We start from the raw sequence: 20920 nt of genomic DNA, 5'->3' as shown, positions 1-20920 counted from the left end.
GGTCGGAAACGGAGCAGGTCAAAACTCCCGTGCCGGTCAGTAGCGGGATCGCGCCTGTGAATAGCCACTGCAGCGTAGCCTGGGCAACACAGAGAGACGCGGGTTCCTTTTGCCCGCACCACGCAACCCTTTTGCCCACGCGCGCTCCGGAGCCCCCCCCCGCGCACGGCAGGGCGCGTGCGCGCGGAGCGGAGCGCTCGTTCCGTCCCCGCGACGGGAATTGGCACCGAGCGGCACCCGTAGCGGGCGTTGGCGCATGCGCGAGGGCGGCCGTGAGGGGTGGAGGGTGGCACCGGCATCAACAGCGGCACCGGCAGCATGAAGTCGCGATTCAGCACCATCGACATCCGCGCGCTGGTGGCCGAGCTGCGCCTGAGGTACCGCCTGCTGCCCGCGGTGTGCAACCGGAGCCCTGTGAGGCGGCTCCGCTCTGCCCCCGTGCTAGCGGCCTCCTCCGTGCCCCTTCACACTGGCGTTGCTCTGCCGCCTGCCCGCCGTCACGGCTGCCGCTCCTGTCCCCCCTGCTGCCCGCTCAGCTCTCCCGTTTGATCGTGGGGAAAGCCTCGCCGTCCCTCAGGCTGTGCCGTGGCGCTGGGGGCCGCAGCCAGTAACCTCTGTGGTGATTTATCACCGCTCACGCTTGTGTATATCTCAGTTATCCTGCTTTTTTCTTTTTTTTTTTCTTTTCCTGGCCCTTGTATGTATTGTGTTCTCCAAAATACGTGTTTTGTTTTTGGCAGCTTACTGGGAATGAGAGTGAACAATGTTTATGATGTGGACAATAAGACATACCTTATTCGCCTCCAGAAGTAAGGATTTCTTTATGTTTCATTACATTGTTGCTGCGTTTGTTGCATGTATGAACTGTGTTTGGCTTTTCTGAGAAGTTTTCATTGGAATTCTGTTGTTCCCTGATAAAATGCAGTGGTTGTTATTCTGGAAATTCTTGCGAGATAGCCTGTGGTACAGGTGTGAGAAGAGGAAAAGTTAATAGAATCACATCATAGAATCACAGCATGGCCTGGGTTGCAAAGGAGCACAGTGCTCATCCAGCTCCAACCCCTGCTGTGTGCAGGTCGCCAACCAGCAGCCCAGGCTGCCCAGAGCCACATCCAGCCTGGCCTTGAATGCCTGCAGGGATGGGGCATCCACAGCCTCCTTGGGCAACCTGTGCCAGTGCCTCACCACCCTCTGGCTCCAAAACTTCCTCCTCATATCCAACCCAAACCTCCCCTGTCTCAGTTTTTAAAAATGCAGCAGAAAATGTCCAGAAAGGTAGAGGAGCTGCTATAAGAGCATGTGGATATGGATGTTTCTTTTTTGTAGAATTACTGAGGTTTGTAAGGACCTCTAACATCTCCAAGTCCAGCTGCCAGCCCACTTCACCATACCCACTAAACCACGTCCCTCAGTGCCATATCTTCACTGTTTGGAACACCTCCAGGGGCAGTGACTCCCCTACCTCCCTGGGCAGCTGTGCCACTGCAGCACCACTATTTCTGAGAAGAAAACTCTCCAGATTTTGCCATGTTTTTGTGTGTGAGGAAGGGAGAGAGAAGTGGCAGGAATGGAGAGTGGCAGTTCTATGAGTGACACCAGTGCCCAGGCAGTGAGTAGGGTGCATCATGTCCTCCGCTGCAGCCTGTGGCACCTGCCTGCCTCCAGTTGAGTGAGAGAGTTAACTCCAAAAGCATTCATTTTGCTTGGTCTGTTATCTATAGATTTAAAGCATGGGCATCCTTTTGCTGTCAGCCTGGTTGGAGCACTGTTTGCTGGTGTTCCTTGGTTTTGTCCACTGTTTCCTGTAGATGATGCGCTGCTGGTTATGGTAGTTCCATCTCATTCCATTGCAGGCTGCTGTGTAGTCAGAGGTGGCTGCTCACATGCCAAATTGAGTCTTTGTTTTGTTAACAGACCAGACTGCAAGGCCACACTGCTGCTCGAATCTGGCATACGGATTCACACCACGGAGTTTGAGTGGCCAAAAAACATGATGCCATCTGGCTTTGCAATGAAGGTAAACGAACTGGTGCTTTCGTTTTGAAAAGAATGCTGATTAAAGAAAACAGCATTAACGTTCTGACCTTGGAGACAAGAAAACTCTGAAGGGTTTACCTATTAGATCCTGGTCAGGCAGGTGACTGAGGACATGGGAAGAGCAAATTCGGAGTTCAGATCATTTTGCTGATGCTCAGTGCCAGAAACATTGAAGGTGTAGATTTGTGAATGCTGGTATTAATGTGCTGAACATTTTGTGAGCCACCCAGACTGTTCTGAATTTTACTCCAGTGAGACCCTTGTCGTTCCAGCTGGATTGTCCAAATGTATTAATGCTGTGTTAATAAGGTCTTTCTGTTCGGTCTGTTCAGACTTGGAGGGTTCAGGTTCAGGTGGGGATGCAGCTCACACAGATCTGCACAGCCTGCTGCCCCTGGTTGTGGCCTCACTGAGAGGGCTCTGCAAAAACTCTGCACTGGCTTTGCATGTCCTGTGTGGATGCAGGATTAATCTTGGTTCTCTTTGTAATACACACCCTCTGAAATTTAATTAGCCACTCTTGCTGAAGTGACAGATGACCTTGCTTTGAGTGAGCCAGCACAACAAATAGCTGTTGAAATAGAAAAAATCTTTTGATGGTGACAATCATGTTGCCTGTAAATATCAAAGCATTATTATGTTTATATTACTGAGCCCAGCAATATAGTTTTTATAATATTCCTTTTGTAGTATTTGTGTTAAGAAGCAGCCAGTGTTGTTGGAGGGGTTGACAGCTAAAACAAAAAAGCAAATGCGTGTTGATGTAAAATGTCACAAGCAGGTGTGTCTGCATCTTGTCACAGCTGTTCTCTCTGCTGTTGGCAGTGCCGTAAGCACCTGAAGACCAGAAGACTGGTCAGCGTGAGACAGCTGGGAATAGACAGAATTGTGGACTTCCAGTTTGGAAGCAATGAAGCTGCTTATCACCTGATCATCGAGCTGTACGACAGGGTGAGTGCAGAGCTGCCAATGGTGCTCTGGAAGTGAACACTTGAGCACAGCCTTTGCTAAGGGCCCGCTGTGGTGTGCTTGCAGGGTAACATAGTCCTGACAGACCACGAATATCTCATTTTAAACATTCTGAGGTTTCGCACGGATGAAGCAGATGATGTCAGATTTGCAGTTCGGGAACGATACCCAGTTGACAGTGCAAAAGCACCCACCCCGCTGCCCTCCTTGGAAAGGTAATTGCTTTTTAATGGTGTATGTGTGGGAATAAACCCAAATTACTTACGGCTCTGTGTCCAGGTGGAGGCTGGTGATGGGTGGTGGCCCCCAGGGGTCCTTCTTTGGGCTGAGGCTCTTTGCCATCTTGTTCAGTGACCTGGAAAATGGGATCCAGCGCACCCTCAACGAGTTTGTCGATGGCACCAAGCTGAGTGGTGCAGCTAATACAACAGAAGGAAGGAATGCTGTCCAAAGGGACCTGGCAGGCTTGAAAAGTAGGCCTACTTGAACTTAATGACACTTTGAACTCTAGTGTTCTTTAAAAGTGCTGTATCTGGGGCTAATCCCCATGTACTGCAGGCTACTTTGCCCTTTTCATACTGAAAATGTGTTGTTGCTTCTAAGCAATACAATGTGACCTGAAAATCTGTTGTTCTTTCAAACGGCAACTCTTTTATCTTCTGTAGGTTAACTGAGATAATATCAAATGCACCCAAAGGGGAACAGCTGAAGAGGGTTCTTAACCCACATCTTCGTAAGTAGTGCTGTTTCGTAAGGAAGAGAAACGAGGGCAATAGGTGATTCTGCACAGTCTTTTTAAGTTTCTTGGGTTTTTTTGGCAGTCTGCTTTGATGTATGTTAGAGAAATAATAAAATAAACCAAGCTTTTGAAAACGGAATAGATTTTAAAAGAAAACGTGTTTAAAGTTGACTGCACAGTGAGCCTTGCAGTGCTGCTTCAGTTTGGAGGATCTGGGGACGGTTCTGTTGGCTCTCCCCAGCAGGAGATGGAAGTGTGCAGTCAGGGCAGGGATGTTGTTGAGGAGCAGCTGAGTGATGCCTGTCCTGGGTTGAGCACTGATACAAAACCAGGAGGCTCGACCTGTCTGTGTGGGTGCTCTCTATAAAGAGAGGTGAAGCACCCCATGCCCCAGTTCTTCTGACTGCAGAAGCAGATTTAACTTGTTTGGTGTGGTCAGAACAACAGATTTGGTTTATTCTCCCTGTTTGGCACTGTTGATAAATGCAGGGTGCTTGGCAGGCACCTTGAACAGCTTAAATCACACGATTTGCAGACCTAAGTGTTACTTTTCCCATTTCTCGTTTCCCTCTTTCACCACCGTTGTTCCTTTCTTTCTCCAGCCTGCTTTCCTTCTAAAGAAACAACCTGCTCCTAATTACTTTCCTCCCATAGCAGAAGCACTGATACTTTAGCAGAGCAGTGTCTCAGGCCCAGTAGCCATGCTTTACAGGCTTCCCACCCTGATCATTAAGCACCTTTGCATTTAATGTCTTAGCTTGCACTCTTCTTCCACCTGTTTACCCAGTCTCTTTTGGAACCATTTAGCATCACTCAGTCCTAGACCCTTCACTCTTCCAAGTGATCCCAAGCATCCCTAATTTGCTAAAATCTCATCAGAGCCCTGTCAGTTCTGCACAACCAGCCAGCATTTCTGAGGGCAGCTGCAGGAGTCCTGCTCACCTGTTCACCATAGATTCTGCCTTCTGAATTTGGGAGCACAGTGCCTCACTCTCTGCAGTCTGGGGATTGACTGCGTATCCTGGTCAAGGCTTATGGAAATGCTTTCTGTGCTGATCTTAATGTGAATGCAGATTTCACTGAGAATGTTTTCAGGAGGTGGTTATCTTTGTTTTTCATTTTTTAAATAGCTTATGGAGCCACTCTCATTGAGCATTGCCTTATAGAAGCTGGATTTTCTGGTTATGTCAAAATAGATCAACATATGGAAAGTAAAGGTACGTAGGAAATAATGCCTTAGGGGTTGTACACATTTCTATGTCTACACATTGCTATGTAGGATTTTTTTCAAAGAGATGAGTATTCCTTAAGCCTGCAGTTCTGATCACATTATGTGCTGTAATGTTCTACATTGGGACCAGCCTGGTCCACATTAAACTCTAGGTTTGTGAGTACACTGGAAATAGAACATAGGACTCCTATGGCAGGACTGTGTCATAGCTGGAACTTAATTGGAGGAGCAGTTGCCTGGGTCCTTTGTTGATCTGCTGTTGTGCTGTATTTGGATAAAAACATTTTTCTTTTCTAGATGTCTTAAAATATTCCTCTTCTCCCCTTTCTCTCTTCAGAAAATATTGAAAAAGTACTCAGTGCTTTAGAAAAAGCAGAAGAATATATGACACTTACTGAGGATTTCAATGGAAAGGTAAGGTCTGAGCCAGGCACTGTGGCTATCAGTTATGCAGGGATTGCAGAACTGAACTGGTAGGAAGTATTGCTCAGCACACGCCTGTTCCTGGCAGTATCAGCTCCAGATTCTGTTCTGGAACCTTGGGCTCCAGCTAGGGAGAACAAAAAGTACTTCCTTGCACTTTGCTACCTTCCTGCACAGCAGTTAAATAATTCACAAGCAGATCATGTAGAATGCACTTGTGCTGTCACAGCATGTGATGCCCTTCTGCGTGTCAACCCTGCGTTTGTGTGAGGAGCTGTAGGGCAGTTCTGAGGTCTGTAAGGTGAGCTCACCATTGTTAGTGGGGTAAGTTGGAATGGAGAGAAGCAAGCAGTCAGGACTTTGTGCTCCAAAGGAGCCCAGAGGGTGGTGAGGCACTGGCACAGGTTGCCCAAGGAGGCTGTGGATGCCCCATCCCTGCAGGCATTCAAGGCCAGGCTGGATGTGGCTCTGGGCAGCCTGGGCTGCTGGTTGGCGACCTGCACACAGCAGGGGTTTGGAGCTGGATGAGCACTGTGCTCCTGTGCAACCCAGGCCATTCTAAGTCTCCCTGACAGAGTGCATTACTGTCTTGGGCTGCATGGTAAGTTAGCACCTGAATCTTACTGCCTTCCCAAGATAAGGGGATTCTTTTCAAAGGCCAGTGCTGATAGATGTATTTCTGCACTCCTTCAGGGTTATATTATCCAGAAGAAGGAGAAAAAGCCAAGCCTGGAACCAGATAAACCAGCAGAAGATATCTACACGTAAATATCTGGAGTATTTATTTCCTTTTCTACTAATCTGCGTGACTGACATTAGTTTTCAGGTGATAATATCAAATGTGTATTTTACAGATATGAGGAATTTCATCCTTTCTTGTTTTCTCAACATTCAAAATGTCCCTACTTGGAATTTGACTCATTCAATAAGGTACAGTGCTTTTGCTGATGCTGTACTTAAGTGCTTTAATTGACTGATGCTAAAAAGAACCGTTAAAAAAAAAATAGTGCAGGTGTTGCTAATGAAAACAGAGGCCTTGGAAGAGCTGATGAGTTGAATGGATGAATGTTTACACAGAAAAGGCTAAGTAAAATAGGGCTTTAGGCTACTGCTGGGCAGAGCTGCCTTTGCTGACTCAGTTGATAGGCCCCATAGGTGAAATAATGGAGTGTTCTGAACCTGCAGGGCTGTTGGCTGTCACCAGTCCTGGTCAAACACGTTAGTGTTCAAAGTTCAGATCCCGAGTTACTGCTGGAGACAAACAATCATTTCCACCATCACAGTGACTGCTTTGGAAGCCTGAGATGTCCAATTTGCCATGTCCTTGTGTGCAGTCCCTCCTGGTCCTTGACTCGTTAACGTTCCATGGAATCATTATCAGGTCCCTGACCTTGATCGTTAGAGTTCTCCATTCTCTTTCCTGCCCTGCTGCCTGAGTTTCTGTCATCTTCTTCACAGCACTGATGGTCTGAAAGCATCCTGCCTTTTGTTTTAACCACAGTTATCTGGAAACTGGAGCAGCCCACCAGGAGCAGTCCTTAGCCATAGCTTCTAGGCTTCCTATAGTTTTTTGTTGTTGTTGTTTTTTAAATGACTTATTGAAGGAGCAGGAATTCAGGGCACTTAGGTCAATAATTGCAGTCACAATCTGCAGAGCACACTGTGTGAAACAGCAGGTTCCATTTCATCATATTGTAATAAAAAATGCAGGCCCTACTTTGGCCAGCTAGTTACTGTCATGCACAGCCCACAGCTTGTAGCAAGACATACCTTGATGGCCTTGCTGAACTCATCTGCAAAGGTAAAATGGAGAAAGTTACTGAACCTTGTTTGAGCTTATCTCCTCTTTTAGAGCTCTGCAGTCACCTCTGTGGTGCCCAACCTTCCCTGCCTGCTTGTTGCTGGTGTAGGATAATGCAACTTGGAGATCCTTCAAACCGATTTTCTCTTGCAGGCAGCAGATGAGTTCTACTCCAAGCTCGAAGGACAGAAAATTGACCTGAAAGCATTGCAGCAGGTATGCTGTCATGGAGATGGAGCACCTGAGGTGGCTCTCTGAGCTTTGAGTGCTTTGGGACATTCTGATTCTGTAGTTGGAGGTGGGGGAGGTGTTGCTTACTTATTTGTGCTGTGGAGATGCTGAGTTGGTGGAGAATGGATTTCAGACTAGGTGATGTAGTAGTTAGTTCTGCAGTGCAAGTAATCGTGTTAGCAACAGTATTTTGTTAGCTTAGCTTATCTTATGCTGTTGTATTTTTCTTCTCTGGAGTGCTGTATTGAGTATCTTACAGTGATTAGATGATGATTAGATGATGTCATTTATATATATATATATATATATATATATATATATTTCTTTTTTTTTTTCCATGTTAATCTTGTATGAAAGGAAAAACAAGCATTGAAGAAACTTGAAAATGTCCGTAGAGATCACGAGCAAAGACTGGAAGCTCTTCAGCAAGCTCAAGTAAGACTGGAATTTTGCACCTAGGAAGACACAGAATTGTACCTGCTGGTCATGATTGCTGTGGTCAGCATTAGGCCCCAAAGTGAGCCCTGCTGTTGTCCTGTAACCCACCAGGGAGGGTAGGCCTGCACAGTGGGCCTCTGCTCTCATACAAATGCTTTGTACTTCCCTTGCCAAAATTTATTTGTGCAGCTCTGCTTGCAAGGGCCAGGTTGACCATTGCCCAGTGTGATTGCTTCTGTGCCATTCATGAGTTTTGTCTCAGTATTAATTACTTCTGCTAACTTAAAAACATCGCCCAGTGTGTGTTTAGCTTCAATGGGTGTCAATCTCTGTTTTTACCTTCAGGAAGTTGATAAGATAAAAGGAGAACTGATAGAGATGAACTTGGAGATGGTCAACCGAGCCATCCAGGTGGTGCGAAGCGCCTTGGCCAACCAGATAGACTGGACAGAGATTGGAGCAATTGTTAAGGAAGCTCAGGCACAGGGAGACCCCGTTGCAAATGCAATCAAAGAATTAAAGCTGCAGACAAATCACATCACAATGCTGTTGAGGTGAGTGCATTCAGGTCATCCATACCAAGAGGCTGCACGGCGTGAGCTGCACGGGAGGTAAGTGTCTTTTTAGCTGGTAAATTGTTACTGAAACACTTGTATTTTATTTGCAAGCTGTGTGAAGAGAACATGGCTTCGTGAGCAAAGATGGAGGCCTTCTTTTTTGCTTTCAAAAGTAATAATAATTTAGTTACTGTAATTATTGTTGATCTGGTCAGTCTGTTGTTCTGGTGCATCTGTCTGACTGTATTCTAAGTCATTGGAAGGTGTCATAAAGCAGTAGAGGTCCAAACCCCCCTTGTGTTAGCCAGCAGTTAGCTGAGCATGTTTTGCTAATTACTTTGGTCTAAAATTCCTGTGAGACCCTGCTCCTTTCAGTGCTAAAAGCAGTCCTATGACAGGCTGATGGTTCAGCAATGCAGCTGCTGTGAGCTGCAAGCTTTGGTGCTGGTTCTGTTAGAAGTTCTGGTAACCAGATGCTACTGGGAATGTTGTTACACAGGTTTGAATGCTGTGTTGTGGTGCTTTTAAAAAAATAAGAGAGAAAAAGGAGTGAGACTCTTGTGCTATGCAGACATAGCACAGCTGTGCTGAGGTGGATTGAACATAGCAATGAGGAGCAGACACACATCCCAGCTAATGTTTGCTCAGTGTGCCTGCTTGAAGTAAGGATGCAATTGCAGTGAGATTAACAAAGAAACAGTTTTCTTAATCATGTGATATCTTGCTTTTTAGGAACCCATATGTGTTATCTGAAGAGGAAGAGGAGGGGGAGGATGCTGACATAGAGAAAGAAGAAACAGAAGAGCCCAAGGGCAAAAAGAAGAAAAATAAAAACAAGCAGTTGAAGAAACCTCAGAAAAACAAACCATCATTAGTTGATGTTGATCTCAGTTTGTCTGCATACGCCAATGCCAAAAAGTAAGGTTCAGTGTGCTTTGTTAGTCCAAGTTCCTGTGTTTTGCAGTTGTTAGGGATGATGCACAGGAAGGGCTCTGTGTGCACCTTTCTGGAAAGAAACATCAGACATTGAAGTGGGTAGATGGCCACGAGGTGCAGGCTGTACGTTTTCCTGCTCAAAAACCAGTGCCTCACAGTTGCACAGCAGATATTCTCCAGCTGTGGCATTCATGTGACTTTGAGTACAATTCTGGGCAGGGGCAGAACGTGGCTGCTTCTTGTCACACAGCACTGCAGGCACTCTGTCAGTCTGAGAAGGAAGTCACTTTGTTTGGCTGCTTTCCTCGTATAAGGAGATCCAAAGATCTGGGCTGAAGAATACTGTTTCCAAATAGAATGTTTACAACAAATGTAAGGAATGATGAGAAATGCACTCTAAAAACACAGGGATTTCAAGCATTAACAAACTTGTCTTTTGCAGGTACTATGATCACAAGAGACATGCAGCTAAGAAAACACAGAAGACAGTAGAAGCTGCAGAAAAGGTATTTGTCTTTGTTTTTAGAAGGCATTTGAAAGCTGAATGCCTGTCACTGATACATGGACAAGCCTGCCTTAGTTGAGGTAGTTCTGATGAGACCTGAAAGCTGAGGACAACAAACCAGGGTTGTATTGTTGTGAAGCTCTCAAAGTGACTGAATAAAGGAGAGCAGGTGCCTGCTGTGCTGTTTGGTCAGCACTGTGAGTGTCTGGAGGTGCTGACAGAGCTGTAATTACAAAGGCAGCAGTGGGAAGTCAGTGGGAATCCTTATGCTCGACCAACTGATAAGCAGGGCCACAGTGCAGGTCAGACAGCTGTGATGATTTGAGCCTTAGTCTTGTTCTGTGCACGAAGGGAATGTGGGCTTGCTATTAGCAGATTGCAGAGCCTGCACTCTCAAAAAAGTTCAGAGAAATTGCCTGTTGCTTTTCCTGCTGTCCATTTAGCAGTGCTGTGATTCCTGTGCTGGCAGATTGGGATCATGCTTTTTTGTCTATCTAGGCATTTAAATCAGCTGAGAAGAAGACGAAGCAGACACTGAAGGAAGTTCAGACAGTTACCACCATTCAGAAAGCAAGAAAGGTCTATTGGCAAGTACAGTTTTGTTGTTGTTATGTGATGCGTTGGGGACGTGCACAAATCTGAAACGTTTGTGTCAGTCTGACTTCAGGAGCTTAGCAGTGGAGCTGAGTATGAATTCTGAGCATTGCAATTTGCACTCAGCCTCCTTGCAGTTACTCATTTGAGCTTCTGACCTGATCCTGGTAGTGCCTTTGCCTGGGAAGGTTCTTCTCCATGGATATGGATTGTAGTTGAGCTGAGTTTTTGCTCTCAGCACAGCTAGGAGGTGGGCTTAGAGAACTCCTCTGTTACTTTCTGGCAGCTCAGTGTCTGTGAGGTAGATAGTGGCAGTAGCTTTTAACAAATGAACAGAGGTTTGTGTAGTTTGATAACTAAAGCATTAAAAACAAACAGGAGGCTGCTGGGCTTTTTGGTAGCAGTACTTATTTAATCTCAAAATACTGTAGGCAGCGATGCTGTATTTGTATCATGCCTTGTCTGTGTGCCCCAGGCACGTGGAAGGATATGAAGCTATTTGGGGTGTCTTTTGTACATCACAGACACTAAGATGAACATTCCCTGACTTTGGCACACAAAGCATCTCTGTACCATCCTGTGAGTTCCAGGTGTTCTTCACGCAGTGCTTTGGTGTGATCTGGCAGGTTTGAGAAGTTCCTGTGGTTCATTAGCTCTGAGAATTACCTCGTTATTGCTGGAAGAGATCAGCAGCAGAATGAGCTGATTGTGAAGCGGTATCTTAAACCAGGTGAGTGATCAGGGAGAATATTAGCAGTTTCTTTGTTTCTGGATGATGCAGGGAGCTCTGACTGCTCTGTTGTTAGGCTGAGACTTTGGCAAAAGGGCTTTTGGTGATGGTGAGTCCTGAGGGCTGTGTGTGTGTGTGTGTGTGTGTGTGTGTGTGTGTGTTGTCTGCTGAGTGCTGTGGGAGGCTGCACCCTGCAGTAAGAGTGGGTTGGGTGGACTCCTGTCAGGAGCAAATGAGCTGATCCTGCCTGGGGCACCTGGGGTAGGCTGAAAGACTCTTCCCATCCTGTTGTTTGCAGACAAGAGAGCTGCTTCCCACTGGTACCAGGAGCCTTTGCCTTAGCTCTGGTGGTCTGCGTGGTTACCACATACATGACTGACTTGAGTCATTTCTTTTCCAGGGGACATATATGTGCACGCTGACCTCCACGGAGCCACAAGCTGTGTGATCAAGAATCCAACAGGTACTTTGTGTGGGGGGCTGATTGGGGGGCTTGTAGAAGCCTCAAGACATTGCATTGCATGTCCGAGTCCAGCCCAGCAAGCTCCTTCCCCCCTCCCTGCAGCACCCAATCCCAGCAGGGGTTTCAGTTGGGACACGAGAGGCTTCAGTTCCTCCGAGATCAGATTGTCATCACCTGAAAGTGCTTCCCAGCCATGGCTGGCTGTTTGTGCTTGTTCACTTGAGCTCCTGGTGGGAAGGAACAGCAGAGCTGTGCTCACTGAGAGAAGCAGTAATTGATGGCAAAAGTTTTGGTGCAAGTGCTTTGCTGCTGGTTGCAGGGACTGGAGACCTGCCGAGACTTCTGTGGATGGCACGAGCAGTTTGGGTGCTGGCAGAGGGTGCTGATCTCAGCATGAAAGTGTTGGTGCAGTTGGACGTGTCCTGTGGGAGATCAGCTGTGCAAACCTTTGCCCTGTTCTTGGCCAGTGGCAGAAATTAGCTGTGTGAGCAGTGCACTTATTGCTGCCTTGCAGAGCTGTGTTGAGGAGGGGGAGCAGTAGCACGTCTGGCTTCAGCCTCCGCTGAGGAGCTGTGAAGAGCAGCCACGGATGCTGCTTGTGCCTCACAGCTTAGGCAGCCCATGCTGTCACTGCCCAGTGCCCTGGGAAGTCCATACACTGGGTTAGGCTGCGTGTGGATGTTGAGGGATGACATCTGTTGTGGGTGTATGGCATTCACTGATGTGTTGGGCGTTCCTGTTGTAGGTGAACCCATTCCTCCGCGCACCCTGACGGAGGCAGGCACGATGGCCTTGTGCTACAGCGCTGCCTGGGATGCCCGTGTTGTCACCAGTGCTTGGTGGGTCTCCCACAACCAGGTAAGGACACTTGTGTGTGACCTTGGCAGTTAGAACATCTGGAGAAGCTGCTGTGGCTCTATCTGGGAACTGCTGGATGGGGCTGGAACTGTTCTCCTTGCAGGTTCTCCCTGAGTGCTGCACTCAGGGTAGGGTTGGGCAGTTTAACCTCTGATAAGACATGAGCATGGTAGAGGAAGTGTTGCAAGCCTGTCATCTTAGGGGCATCACTTCTATTAAAAAGAAATTTTAGAACTAGCCTTTTCTTTTTTTCTTTTTTTTTTTTGTTTTTCACTTGGGCTTCTAGCTTATGTATTAACCATTGTCTGAATGCATTTCCAAGTTGCTCAACTGTAAGCCTAGAGAGATTGCAGTAAAGTGAAGGCTGCAGAGTCTTCTGTGTTCCTATTGCCTGACTAGCTCAGGTCCTCACCAGCACTTCTAAATGTAGTGCCAGCAGTGTGCAGCTGAACTGGAGCAACTTTTAGGGAAATGTCCTACAAAGAACAGAAAAACCCTGGGATATGGAGTTCTTACAGAAAGCTATTCCCAGCAGTTAAAAACGTGGCTTGCTGGAACGTTGCTGTTGTGGTGCTGTTATGACACAACGCTGTTCTTCCGTGACATGCTGACATCATGTTTTTCCAGGTTTCTAAAACTGCACCTACAGGAGAATATCTCACTACTGGAAGCTTCATGATCCGAGGTGAGGCACAAAGCAGCAGTGCAGTTATGTTATGAGCTGTTTTCACAGAATCACAAAGAGGTTGGGGCTGGAAAGGACCCTGAAGCTCCTGCAGCCTCTGCTGTGGGCAGAGCCTCTCCCAGCAGGTCAGGCTGCCCAGGGCCCCATCCGGCCCATCCTTGGGCACTGCTGGGGTGGGGGCATCCATTTTGCCTGAAGGTGCTGTGCTGCAATGGCAGGGCAGTGCCCTGAGCTGCCCCACTGCTGTGACAGCCTGCACTTCTCACAGTCTGTTCTGAGCAGTGCAGACCAAATATCAGGCAGCATCTGCTAACTGGGGCCCTGGACAGAAGATTGTTAGCTGAGCTGTTTTGGTTTCTCCTGTTCTGCCCTCATCCAAAAGCTACAATGAGCCCTGGGGTAACTTTTGGCAGCCTAAAGCTTGTAGCAAAAATGAATTTAAAAAAAAACTCCATCTAACACAGCTGTTGAACATCTTCATGAGACGCTGTCTTTGTTTTTCAGGGAAGAAGAATTTTCTTCCACCTTCATATCTGATGATGGGCTTTAGCTTCTTGTTCAAGGTACTGCTTTTTCTGTGCAGCTCTTGCTGCCTTTTGTAATTTGTTTAAGCTATTGGAAACTCATTTCCTAGTTGTCAATATATTCCCAATTACCTTTTTTCTCGTTTGAGCATATCCCATAAAATGCTTCAGGCTGAAGATTACTTCTTTCTCATTTCCATTTCTCCCTGGTTTTTGTTGTCTTCATGTAAATCAAACACACTGTTAACATGACTGTCTCTGCTGGATTTTTGCACTAGCTCTGTTTGGGGCCTGTGTGTGTCTCCTGTTTGTGCAGCAGTGTGTGCCTCTTTGCTAGCTGCACTTACTGGGTTGTCAGAATAGGTTTAAATTGTGCTGGTTTAGTTTGACTGCCCTTGGAATGACAAGAAGTGTTCAAAGGGAACGAGTAAGGCTGAATGGGGCTCTCTCCAAAAAGACTAGAGAGCCGTGGTGGAGCTGGTGCTGGCCACATATGGGGGCTTTGTTGTTAGGTGGATGAAAGCTGCGTTTGGAGACACCGAGAAGAAAGGAAGATCAAAGTACAGGATGAGGATCTGGAAACGGTTTCCAGCAGTGCCAGTGAGCTGGTGTCAGAAGAAGTGGAGCTATTAGGTACAGTTTACACTGCTGACAGAGGCAGCTGTTGGGCTCACTCTGCCATTTCTGATGTGAGCTGTGCTTTCCTCACCTGTGTGCCCCAGAAGGAGGAGATAGCAGCAGCGAAGAGGACAAGGCAGAGTGCCACGAAGCACCAGGAGATGTGGAAACCACATCTGAAAATAATGGCGACGAGAATGTTGCTGACCTTGACCAGGACAGAGTAAGCACACCTCCTGTGCCAGAGGGTGTCTCTGAAGAGGATGATGGAGGATCTGAAGTGGAACATCCAGAGCCAAAGAGTGAAGTGAAAGAGGAAGAGGTGAATTACCCGGATACAACAATCGACCTGTCGCATCTTCAGTCTCAAAGGTAAGCAAAGCAGCTGCGTTGATCAGCACTGTGGGCCCTCCTGAGGTTCTCCATACTGCTCAAATGCTGCCAGGACCAGGGCTGTGATAAGATGCTGTCACTTTGTGATGCTCAGCTACGCAGGCTGTCAGGTGCAGGGCAGTAACCCTGTGCTGTGATAGTGCTGCCATGCTGTGTACCGTTCCCTGCCCCTTCCCTAAAGAGCTTTCCCTTCGTCCCACCTCCTGAAGTACACAAATAGCTGCCCATTCCCCAGTGAAGGCTGTCTGGCTCTTTGGTCCCCATTTGTCACTGCCTATTTTGGCCCAAACATCCCTCAATCACCCACACACTGATTTTGCTCCTCGGAAGATGGCCGCCCCACTTTTCTCTGCAGAGCCATTCAGACCCAAAAACCTGAGTGGTTGGTGCTGAGCTGCTGCTCTGCATGTAGCTGTGAGATGAGCTCATCTCCCTGATGTCTCTGGAAATGGAACTCCTCAGAGGCTGTAAAGCAGAGTGACTGAGTGGGTGGAAGCAGGCAGCCGTTGTAGGGAATACCATGGCCAGTCAGGGTTGTTGTGCATGGGCACTCAGCATCAGGGTGCTCACGTAGTGTGTTTTCATTTAGTGTATATTATGTACAAGCTACCCTTGTTGTATTGTTTTGTGTATTTGGGACAACCTGGCAGAGTTCTTGCTTTGTAAACCAAATCCCAATATTGCTGCTCTTTTCTGTTCACCCAAGCTAAATTTTTGAAGTAGAAAGCCAGGTGCAATGTAACCAGGCTGGCTTACGTCTGGGGTGTGGGTGTGTGTGCAGTTGCTCTTCATCCAGTGACGGGCTCCATTTTGATCTCCCTGCAGATCCCTGCAGAAAACCATCCCCAAAGAGGAAGAACCCAACTTGGTAAGGTCCCAGTTCAGGTGTGGGGCAAAAATCAGTGTCACCTGCTGCTGGACATGGTGTGCTCTAACTGTGTTTCACTTCTTAGAGTGACAGCAAGTCCCAGGGGCGAAGACACCTGTCTGCCAAGGAGAGGAGGTGAGAGCATCTCCGTGTTTGGAGTGAGATGAATTCCTTCCTCCTCCTCATTCCTTCTCCAGGAATGAGTGGCTGGGATTGGAAAATGGAATCTGGGGATCAGTGCATTCTTTGTCATCAGGAAACCTAGAAATCTTCCTCCGTCTGGGTTTGAACTGGTTGACAGGAGCCCTGTGAACACAGCTGTGTCAGAGATGGCACTGGCCAGCCAGCTGCTGAGGGGCTGGGAGGCTGTGGGAGGTGATCACTCACAGGTGGGGGCTCCAGCTCCAGCAGTTAATAGAGTTCTTTGCATTCCCATAGGTTTGAGGTTTTACTGAGGAGGGTTAATTTCCAGTGGATGTGCCTCAGGCTCCCTGTGGCTGGGAAGCAGAGTGGTAGTGCTGGCAGGAGAGCAGTGGCCTCCCTCATGGCAGCAAGAGGTGTTGTGACAAGTGATTGTTTTCCTTAGAGAAATGAAGAAAAAGAAGCAGCAGAATGACTCTGAGAACTTGGATCCGCCTGAAGAGAGGCAGAAAGACACGGAGACACAGCGTCCCCCCCCTCCCAACACCACTAAGGGTGTGCCAGCCCCTCAGCCCATCAAACGGGGACAGAAGGTGAGCAGGTTTACCCACGAGCTGAGCCATTGCCACGTGAAATGTGGGAGAAACCTGGGGTTTCCCTGGGATGTCCGTGGTGCCCCGTAGTTTCAGACTCTTGGTGGAGCTCTTGATGGTTTGGGGAGGACGGAGCTGCTCTGAGAGCAGTGAGCACGTGGTGCTGCTCTCACTGAACGCACAGTCCCTTGGTTACTGCTGAACTGCTTGCAGAGAGGCTTGGAAGACCTAAAAGGGGTGTGTGTGGGCACAGCATTTAGTTCTTTATGGGTGCAAAGCTGTGCAAAAGTCAGTTCCTAAAGCTGTTGGTGCGCTTTCTTCTCTAGAGTAAAATGAAGAAGATGAAGGAGAAGTACAAGGACCAGGATGAGGAGGACCGGGAGCTCATCATGAAGCTGCTGGGGGTGAGTGAAAGCAGCTCTGCCTCCCTGCGGTGCTGTGGTTGCTGGCTCTGACTGCCCCTTATGTGCAACCCCAGTCTGCAGGGTCAAACAAAGAGGAGAAAGGGAAAAAAGGGAAAAAGGGGAAGACGAAAGAAGAACCGGTGAAGAAGCAACAGCAGAAATCCAAGGCTGTGCATCATGGTGCTGGAGGGGGCAAGGAGATGCTGCCAGGAGGAGTCCTGCTGCATGAGTCAGAGGACCCGGCCCTGGAGGAGCAGCAGGATGAGAAGGTGAGCAGTGTGCTGCCTCTTCTGTCCTGTCCACACATCTCTTCCTTCTCACTCGCTGCTGTGGTCTCCTGGTGCTGTGTAGTGTGGTTCTGCCCGGGTGGCTGAGCTGGTTTTTGGGGTGCTGTGGAGATGAGCACGCCTAACGCCCTGTCTGCAGGAGCCCTTTGGTTTCCAGGAGCAGCAAGAAGACCCTGCAGCAATCCATGTGCATGCTGTGTTCTCAGCACAGCCAGGAGGAAGGTTTGAGTACATCACCAGACTGCCAAGGATCTGGTTTAGTCAGTACCTCCCACTCGGTGCAGCTGAAGTGCAGCTGAGAGCTCCCCAGCTCTGACGTTGTGAATCAGTATCTCTGAATCACAGCCCGTCTCTCTCCTCCAGTTTGTGTATGCCAAGCTAATGAGGAGCTCTGAAGGGAACAGCCTTCCCCTCACCTACATAAAAATGCTCTTTTTACCTTTCAAGCAATTTATCTCTGCAATGAGAGTTTGGCTTTTTGTGTCGTGCTGATAAAAGAACATGATTTTCTCCATGGGCTCAGGGATCAGCAAGCAGGTATGCGCTCATTTCAGCTCTGTCTCCTTTCCTGTGTTCACAGGATGAGCAAGACCAGGATCAGCCGGGAGTGGAGGTAAAAATGTTCCCATCTTTGAAACTCCTAAATGTGCTGAGAAGGGTTTACTCCCCCTCAGGGCTGTTGGGCCGTGCTGTAGCACGCAGCTCTGTGTCAGCAGCACCAGGGGCACAAACCTGGCCCTTAGCAGGTTGGGACTGGTGTGGAAGTTCATGTGCTGAGCCCTCCAGAAGGGTTTGGTTCTGCTCTTAGGGCTCCCTCTGTGCTCGAGGCTGTTTGAACCCAGCTTTCTTCTTACACTGTTTATCACATACCACATTCCCTTATGGAAACTGTCTGAATTGAAGGTTGGCTCCTGTATTTGGAGGTCTTTGCGCTGCTCAGTAGTAGGTGGCTCTGGGCTGGAGGGTGACACAGGCTGATGCAGTGCAGTTTGATTGAGAAGTTTATTTACATTTAAAAAAAAAAACCAAAAGCTTCAAGGTGTTGTGTATACAATTACAGGCTGTGGGTGTTGCCCAAGGCTGGTCATTAGCTGGGTCCTTAAAACCTTTAATTAAAGGATAACGGTAGGAGGGAACTTTTGGTGACCCTGTGAAGATGTGGCTGCATTTGGGAGTCTCACTGGGGTCACTGAAAACTGAGGTCCGTCCTGCTGTGAGTGGTGTGACTTCAGGAATGGTAGAATCATGGAATTATAGAACAGCCCTGGTTGGAAGGGACCTCAAGGATCACGAAGCTCCAACCCCCCTGTGCCATGCAGGGCCACCAACCTCCACATTTCACAGCAGCCCAGGCTGCCCAGGGCCCCATCCAACCTGGCCTTCAACACCTCCAGGGATGGACGGGGCATCACAGCCTCTCTGGGCAGCTGTTCCAGCACCTCACCACTCTCACAGCACACAACTTCCACACTGGTCTGTCAGGAGTGATAGGTTAGGAATTAAATACCAGTGAGGAGAGTGATGAGCCTGAATTGAGCACACCTTGGTTTGTCACGTGGCACCTGCGGGTGGTGGGAAGGGAACACCACTCAGCTTCCCCATGACATGGAGTGGTTGTTTTGAGTTGGGTGCTGCTCCTGCTGTCACAGCCTCCTTCCCCTTCAGGATGGCACAGCCCTGCTGGACTCACTGACGGGCCAGCCACACGCTGAGGACATCCTGCTCTTTGCCGTGCCCATCTGCGCTCCCTACACGGCCATGACAAACTACAAGTGAGTTGCAGCTTTGCTGTGGGGGAGGTTTGGGGGCATTCAGCCCTGGGACTGACGGAAACTTTTCTTTCTGAAAGGTACAAAGTCAAGCTCACTCCGGGCACCCAAAAGAAAGGAAAAGGTACTGTATTAAAGCAGATGAATCCTCAGCGCTGGAAGCCAGAGCATGTTTCAATCTTCAAATCTTTCCTGTGTTTTTACAGCTGCAAAGATTGCCTTGCATAACTTCATGCAGTCCAAAGAAGCCTCTGCGAGAGAAAAAGACCTGTTCCGCAGTGTTAAGGTGAGTGGGGTCTGGGCAGAGTTTCTCTCACACAGAGCAGCAGAGAAATGAGAACCACTGTTGCCATGGTGGGGGTAAATACTTCACAGAACGAATGTGTTAGAATCATAGAATTCGAACAGGTTGGGAAAGACCTTAAAGATCATCGAGTCCAGCCTCATCCTAACCATCCTGCCCCAACTCTAACAACCCTCTGCTAAATCATGGCCCTGAGCACCACATCCAAATGGTTTTTAAGTACATCCAGGGATGGTGACTCAACCACCTCCCTGGGAGCCCATTGCAGTGCTTCACAACCCTTCCTGCAAAGAAGTTTGTCCTGATATCCAACCTAAATCTCCCCTGGTGTAACCTGAGGCCATTTCCCCTCGTCCTGTCACCAGTGAGAAGAGACCAGCCCTGCTCTTTCTTAAGCACCTTTCAGGTATTGGAAGAGAGCAGCAAGGTTTCCCCTCAGCCTCCTTTTCCCCAGCCCAAACAGCCCCAGTTCCTTCAGTCTCTCCTCGTAGGCCATATTCTCCAAGCCCTTCACAGCCTTGTTGCCCTTCTTTTGGACCTGCTCCAGCACTTCCGTGTCCTTTCTGTACTGAGGTGCCCCAAACTGAACACAGAACTTGAGGTGAGGCCTCACCAGTGCTGAGTGCAGGGCAGGATGATCCCTAGCACTGCTCATCACACCATTCCTGATAGAGGCCAGGATACCATTGGCCTTCTTGGAAAGGTCAGCTGTGCTCCTCAGTACTGCCGGGGGAGATTTACTGCTTAGGGTGGAAGGAGTTCATGGGACGTGAGCTTCACCAGCAACGCTGGGTTGTAGGTTTCTGTTCTGTGTCTCTTGATCAGAATAATATCTGACAAAAGCATCAGCTACATAAAACCCTCTGGTTTTGGGAGGCTGTTTCCATTCCCACTGGCTGTGGTGTGGGGAAATCATATACACAGGGACTCCCACACAGTGCACAGAAAACCAGCCAGTGGTTCTGCATTGAATGAGCAGTGGTGAGAGAGCAGCAGCCTGATGTCAGCCCTGCATTCTCTGAGGGGAACTGGGCACATTGGTTCCTGCTGGCTGACTCAGAAGCATTGCCTGGGGAGGAAGATGCTTATAAATCCATTTCTGTACGTTCAGTTTATCATCTCTGATGTTTTGCAGGATACTGACTTATCAAGAAATATTCCTGGTAAAGTGAAAGTGTCTGCACCGAATCTGCTCAACAGGAAGAAGAAGTGAACGGGTATTTGAGTTTCACCACCAAACTGCAGCCAAGCAGTCGAGATGGGTGCCTGCAGGTGGGCAGACAGCCCTGCCCTCACTGCTGCCATTCGGCTGCATTCAGCCTCCCTGGCAGCAAGCAGATGTGGACCAGTTCCTCCATCACAGTTTAGATGGACTCTGACACCTCCATTGCTATACATGGCATCCAAACATGGAAGTAAATTGCTGGCCTCTGGTCAGTGATGTGCTGTCAAGCTGTGTGCTCTCTAATGCTTTCCCCACCTTGCTCTGAGCTGAGGCATGCCCTGATTTCCTCCAGCACAACCTGAGATGTTCTGCTTCCACCTAACCTGCCTCTTCCCCCTGCAGGGGATCGGAGCTCCTGGTAGAGATGTCTCAGAGAATAATATGCTTGACTTGAGAAAAGACAGTTATTTTCTCCAAAACGCAGCATGGAGGCAGGCCAGGAGATAAAAATTCCAGCTCCAGCACTTCCCCAGCTCCCAGCAGTGCAACCCTGTGCTGTGTAACTCTCACTGCTGTGCACAAGAGCAGCACACACAGAGGAGCAGAATGAGTCCACGTGCAGCTGCTCATCAGCACAGCCTGGAGCTCTCAAACTCT

General features: G+C 48.4%; 1 protein-coding gene across 1 annotated transcript; it reads left to right on the top strand.

Moving 5' to 3' along the window:
* Positions 1–318: 318 nt before the first annotated feature.
* NEMF (nuclear export mediator factor) lies at positions 319–20311 on the top strand (the record flags this gene model as incomplete). The annotated part of the gene is made up of 33 exons (XM_079537357.1): positions 319–377; positions 741–809; positions 1915–2017; positions 2863–2988; positions 3073–3221; positions 3672–3739; positions 4876–4962; positions 5314–5390; positions 6093–6163; positions 6254–6329; positions 7354–7416; positions 7789–7866; positions 8215–8423; positions 9159–9344; positions 9805–9868; positions 10366–10454; positions 11088–11191; positions 11592–11654; positions 12400–12512; positions 13140–13197; positions 13702–13760; positions 14234–14354; positions 14444–14711; positions 15558–15600; positions 15686–15735; positions 16187–16334; positions 16661–16738; positions 16813–17007; positions 17606–17638; positions 18691–18797; positions 18875–18918; positions 19001–19080; positions 20234–20311. The coding sequence occupies 33 exons, from the start codon at positions 319–321 to the stop codon at positions 20309–20311; spliced, it is 3216 nt and encodes a 1071-aa protein (XP_079393483.1).
* Positions 20312–20920: the final 609 nt, after the last annotated feature.

Source organism: Tetrao urogallus (genome assembly GCF_951394365.1).
Source record: "Tetrao urogallus genome assembly, chromosome: 6".
NCBI lineage: Eukaryota > Metazoa > Chordata > Aves > Galliformes > Phasianidae > Tetrao > Tetrao urogallus.
Note: the sequence above shows the minus strand (reverse complement) of the source record. Positions and strands in the feature narration are given on the sequence as shown.